The sequence below is a fragment of the Seriola lalandi genome, unplaced genomic scaffold, assembly GCF_002814215.2.
Source record: "Seriola lalandi dorsalis isolate HSWRI2012SDOR001 ecotype SW California unplaced genomic scaffold, Sedor1 jcf7180001966931, whole genome shotgun sequence".
Classification (NCBI taxonomy): Eukaryota; Metazoa; Chordata; class Actinopteri; order Carangiformes; family Carangidae; genus Seriola; species Seriola lalandi.
The window spans coordinates 1-622 of NW_019437599.1; the positions used below are offsets into that span (position 1 = coordinate 1).

The following is a 622-nucleotide window of genomic DNA, read 5'->3' on the forward strand; positions in this document are numbered from 1 at the left end:
GTGTGTGTGTGTGTGAGACGCTGTGTGTGTGTGTGTGTGTGAGATGTCTTTTGTGACGTGTGTGTGAAGTAAACTCTGTCTCTCTTTCCCTCCCTCAGGATTTCTCTCAGCCCTTCCTCTCCCCCATGTTGTCCGGTGTTCCTCCCCCGCCTCCCCCTCTCCCCCCTCCACCAGACGACTTGGAGCCTCCCCCCAAACCTCCCTTTGCCGATGAGGAAGAGGAGGAGGAGATGCTGCTGAGGGAGACCTGTCTGATGTCCATGGCCAACAAGAGGGTGGTGGCGCCTGAGGTGCGTTACTGACTGTGAACACTGGGTGGTGCTGTTGTTGTCCTTTGTATTTATATGACAGTGTCTGGATGATGATGATGATGATGATGATGATGATGTATGTGTCCCTCCAGGAGAAGAGCTCCAGTGCTCCTCCCTCCCCGAGCCGTCAGCCTCCCGCAGGCGTCCAGCAGCCGCCCAGAGGAAACCTGAGCACCGTCAGTCTGAACACGGTGTCTCAGCCACGAGCCAACAAGTTCACCAGAGGTCATCACGCCCCCAGAGCGCCGCTGGTGGTAAGACCCTGAGAAAGACGTGCTCCTGTAACACGCCTCCTCACTGTGTAGTAACAC

General features: G+C 56.6%; 1 protein-coding gene across 1 annotated transcript; it reads left to right on the plus strand.

The window, feature by feature from the left end:
- The first annotated feature begins 96 nt into the window (after positions 1–96).
- LOC111650314 (uncharacterized) lies at positions 97–599 on the plus strand. The gene is made up of 2 exons (XM_023400188.2): positions 97–290; positions 404–599. Exons 1-2 carry the CDS (start codon positions 126–128, stop codon positions 575–577), a joined length of 339 nt encoding a protein of 112 aa, XP_023255956.2. The 5' UTR covers positions 97–125; the 3' UTR covers positions 578–599.
- The last annotated feature ends 23 nt before the right edge of the window (positions 600–622 follow it).